The following is a 6,000-nucleotide window of genomic DNA, read 5'->3' on the forward strand; positions in this document are numbered from 1 at the left end:
AAGCTCCCTCTACACTGTCCTCATCAAACACGCCCAGGACAGGCACAGCACGGGGTTAGATACAGAGTAAAGCTCCCTCTACACTGTCCCATCAAACACTCCTGGGCAGGTACAGCACGGGGTTAGATACAGAGTAAAGCTCCCTCTACACTGTCCCCCATCAAACACTCCCAGGACAGGTACAGCACGGGGTTAGATACAGAGTAAAGCTCCCTCTACACTGTCCCCCATCAAACACTCCCAGGACAGGTACAGCACGGGGTTAGATACAGAGTAAAGCTCCCTCTACACTGTCCCCCATCAAACACTCCCAGGACAGGTACAGCACGGGGTTAGATACAGAGTAAAGCTCCCTCGACACTGTCCCCATCAAACACTCCCAGGACAGGTACAGCACGGGGTTAGATACTGAGTAAAGCTGCCTCTACACTGTCCCCATCAAACACTCCCAGGGCAGGTACAGCACATGGTTAGATACAGAGTAAAGCTCCCTCTACATTATCCCCATCAAACACTCCCAGGACAGGTATAGCTCGGGGTTAGATACAGCGTAAAGCTCCCTCTACACTATCCCCATCAAACACTCCCAGGACAGGTACAGCACGGGGTTAGATACAGAGTAAAGCTCCCTCTACATCGTCCCTTCAAACACTCCTGGGCAGGTACAGCATGGGGATAGGTACAGGGTAAAGCTCCCTCTACACTGTCCCCATCAAACACGCCCAGGACAGTTACAGTACGGGGTTAGATACAGAGTAAAGCTCCCTTAACGCTGTCCCCATCAAACACTCCCAGGGCAGGTACAGCACATGGTTAGATACAGAGTAAAGCCCCCTCTACACTGTCCCCATCAAACACTCCCAGGACAGGTACAGCACGGGGTTAGATACAGAGTAAAGCTCGCTCTACACTGTCCCCATCAAACTCACCCAGAACAGGTACAGCACGGGGCTAGATACAGAGTAAAGCTCGCTCTAAACTGTCCCCATCAAACTCTCCCAGAACAGGTACAGCATGGGGTTAGATACAGAGTAAAGCTCCCTCTACACTGTCCCCATCAAACTCTCCCAGGGCAGGGACAGCACGGGGTTAGATACAGAGTAAAGCTCCCTCCACACTGTCCCCATCAAACACTCCCAGGACAGGTATAGCTCGGGGTTAGATACAGAGTAAAGCTCGCTCTAAACTGTCCCCATCAAACTCTCCCAGAACAGGTACAGCATGGGGTTAGATACAGAGTAAAGCTCCCTCTACACTGTCCCCATCAAACTCTCCCAGGGCAGGGACAGCACGGGGTTAGATACAGAGTAAAGCTCCCTCCACACTGTCCCCATCAAACACTCCCAGGACAGGTACAGCACGGGGTTAGATACAGAGTAAAGCTCCCTCCACACTGTCCCCATCAAACACTCCCAGGACAGGTATAGCTCGGGGTCAGATACAGAGTAAAGCTCCCTCTACATAGTCCCTTCAAACACTCCCTGGACAGGTGCAGCACGGGGTTAGATACAGATTAAAGCTCCCTCTACACTGTCCTCATCAAACACTCCCAGGACAGGTACAGCACGGGGTTAGGGCAAAGTTCCCTCTACATTGTCCCATCAAACACTGAAGGTGGAATATTCTGATAAACAATAAAACTAGCAACCCAACAGACCCAGAAACTAAGCCAGGATTATCCACTCAATTTGCCCTTTTAAAATACTTTTAAATACTTCACTGGCATCACTGGTTAGGCCAGCATTTATTGCCCATCCCTAACTGCCCTTCACAAGGTGGTGGTGAGTTGTCTTAAACCGCTGCAGTCCCCGAGGTGTAGGTACATTCACCGTGCTGTTAGGGATGGAGTTGCAGGATTTTGACCCAGTGACAGTGAAGAATCGCTGATATGTTTCCAAGTCAGGGTGGTGGGTTCCCAGGAATCTGCTGCTCTTGGCCCTACTCCGTTGCAGTGGTCGTGAGTCTCATAATTAATGAACACACAACGTTAATGAATAAAGCAATGTCAAACTGGGGGTTTCAGGAATACTCCCTTACCAAACTCCTGCTGAAGTGCCTCACATTCTGAAGGGAAAAACAAAAGAGAGAAAATTGTCAGAGGGCCACAGACAACTTGAATCAATAATATTAATTATACCAGAAAATAAAGTGAAGATCTGAAAGTTGTCAGTCTACCAGAGAAATGTGTTTAAACAGAAACCTACTTCATCAACATGAAAGGATTTCCTCTTAGCAATTGTTACGCTCGTCGGCCTTATGTGGCATTGCTCATTTGTCAGACAATGCACTGGGGCGGAATTCCCCCCCCCCCCCCCCCACGCCGGGTGGGGGAATCGCTGGGGCGCTGAGCTAGTCCCCCCGCCCCCCCACCCCCACCCCACCCACGCCGGGTGGGGGAATCGCTGGGGCGCTGAGCTAGTCCCCCCGCCCCCCCACCCCCACCCCACCCACGCCGGGTGGGGGAATCGCTGGGGCGCTGAGCTAGTCCCCCCGCCCCCCCCCCCCCACCCACGCCGGGTGGGGGAATCGCCGGGGCACTGAGCGTGGTCCCACCACGCCGCTCCCACCCCCCCCCCCCCCCCAAACCGGCGCGGTGAGATTCACAGCTGGCCGCTGGGGGAATTCCCATCCGCTGTTTGTAACGGGCGAGCGGCGATTCTCCGGCCCAGATGGGTCAAGCGGCCGGCCCAACACGACAGGTTCCCGTCGGCGCCGTCTACACCTGGTCGCTGCCGGCGGGAACAGCGCGGGAACGCTGTGGGGGGGGCGGCCGGTGGGAGGGGAGGGGGGGTTCTTGCACCGAGGGGAGCCTCAAAAAGGGTCTGGCCCACGATCGGTGCTCTCCGATCAGCGGGCCGGCCTCTCTGAAGGAGGACCTCCTTTCCTCCGTCTCCCCGCAAGATCCATCCGACATCTTGTTGCGGGGTGGCTGCGGGGAGGACGGCAACCGTGCAGGCACGGGTTGGCGCCAAGACTTTGACGTGGCGCCAAGGCCCAGCACGCATAAATGACGTGGCGCCGCTCCTAGCCCCCCGGGGATGGGAGAATAGGGGGCGAGGAGCGGCCTCCGACGCCGGAGTGAAACACTCCGGTTTTCACTCCGGCATCGGGACTTAGTCTCCCGATGGGAGGATTGCGCCCTTAGTCTCCCGATGGGAGGATTGCACCCTTAGTCTCCCGATGGGAGGATTGCGCCCTTAGTCTCCCGATGGGAGGATTGCGCCCTTAGTCTCCCGATGGGAGGATTGCGCCCTTAGTCTCCCGATGGGAGGATTGCGCCCTTAGTCTCCCGATGGGAGGATTGCGCCCTTAGTCTCCCGATGGGAGGATTGCGCCCTTAGTCTCCCGATGGGAGGATTGCGCCCTTAGTCTCCCGATGGGAGGATTGCGCCCTTAGTCTCCCGATGGGAGGATTGCGCCCTTAGTCTCCCGATGGGAGGATTGCGCCCTTAGTCTCCCGATGGGAGGATTGCGCCCTTAGTCTCCCGATGGGAGGATTGCGCCCTTAGTCTCCCGATGGGAGGATTGCGCCCTTAGTCTCCCGATGGGAGGATTGCGTCCTTAGTCTCCCGATGGGAGGATTGCGTCCTTAGTCTCCCGATGGGAGGATTGCGCCCTTAGTCTCCCGATGGGAGGATTGCGCCCTTAGTCTCCCGATGGGAGGATTGCGCCGTTAGTCTCCCGATGGGAGGATTGCGCCCTTAGTCTCCCGATGGGAGGATTGCGCCCTTAGTCTCCCGATGGGAGGATTGCGCCGTTAGTCTCCCGATGGGAGGATTGCGCCCTTAGTCTCCCGATGGGAGGATTGCGCCGTTAGTCTCCCGATGGGAGGATTGCGTCGTTAGTCTCCCGATGGGAGGATTGCGCCCTTAGTCTCCCGATGGGAGGATTGCGCCCTTAGTCTCCCGATGGGAGGATTGCGCCGTTAGTCTCCCGATGGGAGGATTGCGCCGTTAGTCTCCCGATGGGAGGATTGCGCCCTTAGTCTCCCGATGGGAGGATTGCGCCAATATGTTTGCATTACACAACTTATATAACAATACACCCTTAATGTAAAAAGAAAAGTCTGACAGGCACATTATAAAACCACACCCAGCCAAATAAGGAAGTATTAGGTTAGTTGACCAAAAGCAAAGAGATTGGCATCAAGGAGTGTGTTAAAGGAGGAAGCTGGGGAGCGATTCTCCGCACTCACGATGGGGGGGGGGGGGGGGGAGAATAGCGGGCGGCGCAAATTTTTACGGCCACGCTGGTCCGACGCCCTCCCGCTATTCTCCCCCCCCCCACGGCCGCCCCCGACACGAATCGCTGCACGGCGAGCAGCGATTCTCCCCTGGCCGATGGGCCGATTTCCCAGGCCTTTACGGCCGTTTTTACGAACTAAAAACACACCTGCTCTGACCGTTCGTAAAAACGGCCGTAAAGTGCCGTTATGGGGAACCATGGCACCGATTGGCACGGCCACGGCCAAGGGTGCCATGGGCCCGCGATCGGTGCCCACCGATCGCGGCCAGCGGGTACCTACCCCGCGCACCCTTTCTTACTCCGCCGCCCCGATGGATCTGTCCGCGGGGCTTCTGAGGGGCATGACGGCCCGCACATGCGCGAGTTTCACGCATATGCGTGATGACGTCATCCGCGCATGTGCAGGTTGGAGTCGTCCAATCCGCGCATGCGCGGCTGACGTCATCATACGCGTCAGCCGTCGCTAACTTTGGCGCGCGGGCTTAACAAAATTTGTTAAGCCTGCGATGCCGTAGTTCACGGGGCCGCGATGCTAGCCCCGACCGGGGAGCAGAATCGGGTCCCGGGCGGGGGCTCAGAGGCTGTCGTGAAACACGGCCGTTTTCGTGGCAGCCTTCACGACCCGCCGCCTTTGGGGAGAATCGCGCCCATGGAGTCAGAGAGCTGGAGCGGTTTGCAGAGTGGATTCCAGAGTTTGGAACAGAAACAACCAAAGGCACAGCCATCAATGATGGAGCGATTGAAATCAGGGATGTTCGAGAGGCCAGAAGGAGAGGAACATGGATCTCGTGGAGGACTGGGTGGAGGAGATTAGAGATAGGGAGAAAAGAAGGGGTGGAGAGGTTTATAGAACATAGAACATAGAACAGTACAGAACAGGCCCTTCGGCCCTCGATGTTGTGCCGAGCAATGATCACCCTACTCAAACCCACGTATCCACCCTATACCCGCAATCCAACAACCCCCCCTTAACCTTACTTTTTAGGACACTAAGGGCAATTTTGCGTGGCCAATCCACCTAACCCGCACATCTTTGGACTGTGGGAGGATACCAGAGCACCCGGAGGAAACCCACGCACACACGGGGAGGACGTGCAGACTCCGCACAGACAGTGACCCAGCCGGGAATCGAACCTGGGACCCTGGAGCTGTGAAGCATTTATGCTAACCACCATGCTACCGTGTTTGAAAAGGAGCTGGAGATTTTTGAAGCTGGGAAATTGCTTGAGCAGGTTGGTCAGTGAGTGCAGGGGTGATTGGGGAAAGGATCCCGCTGTGGATGAAGACATGGCCGGCAGAGCTTTAGAATAGCCCCAGGTTTGCAGAGGGTGGACTGTGGGAGAGTAGGCAGGAGAGAGTCGGAATAATTGAAACACAATGCGTTACCAGGAATGTGTTATTCCTGTGCTGTGGGTTCAATTTGAGAGCAGAACGTCAAGAGCTGAAAAATATTCAGGAGAAGCAGAAAGCGACACGGGTTCCATTATTGCTTTGGCCGATTGCTGATTGTAGAATTGTGAACAGCTGGAATTGTACAATCAGTGGTTAAAAATCTCTCGCCTCGCGGAGATGTGCAGTTCCCCCCCAGTAGCTGGAGGAGGGAGGGGTGGGGGTCACAGACACATTTTGCCATGGAGAGTATTTGCCATAATGCCTGATGAAATAACCCAGGCCAGTTCACTTGGGACAGTCAGTGCTTTCCATTTTCATGGCCTGCTACATGTGGTGCTGCCCAGTGTCGCTGCTGAGACCCGT

General features: G+C 55.8%; 1 protein-coding gene across 1 annotated transcript in view; it reads right to left on the minus strand.

The window, feature by feature from the left end:
• LOC119976461 (butyrophilin subfamily 2 member A1-like) overlaps positions 1–6,000 on the minus strand; it is a 109,910-nt gene that overhangs the window by 12,044 nt on the left and 91,866 nt on the right. The window contains exon 15 of the mRNA XM_038816998.1: positions 2,038–2,064. Coding sequence (XP_038672926.1) covers positions 2,038–2,064 — 27 coding nt within the window. The remainder of the gene's footprint in view (positions 1–2,037; positions 2,065–6,000) is intronic.

This window comes from Scyliorhinus canicula, chromosome 13 (assembly GCF_902713615.1).
Source record: "Scyliorhinus canicula chromosome 13, sScyCan1.1, whole genome shotgun sequence".
In the NCBI taxonomy this organism is placed as follows: domain Eukaryota; kingdom Metazoa; phylum Chordata; class Chondrichthyes; order Carcharhiniformes; family Scyliorhinidae; genus Scyliorhinus; species Scyliorhinus canicula.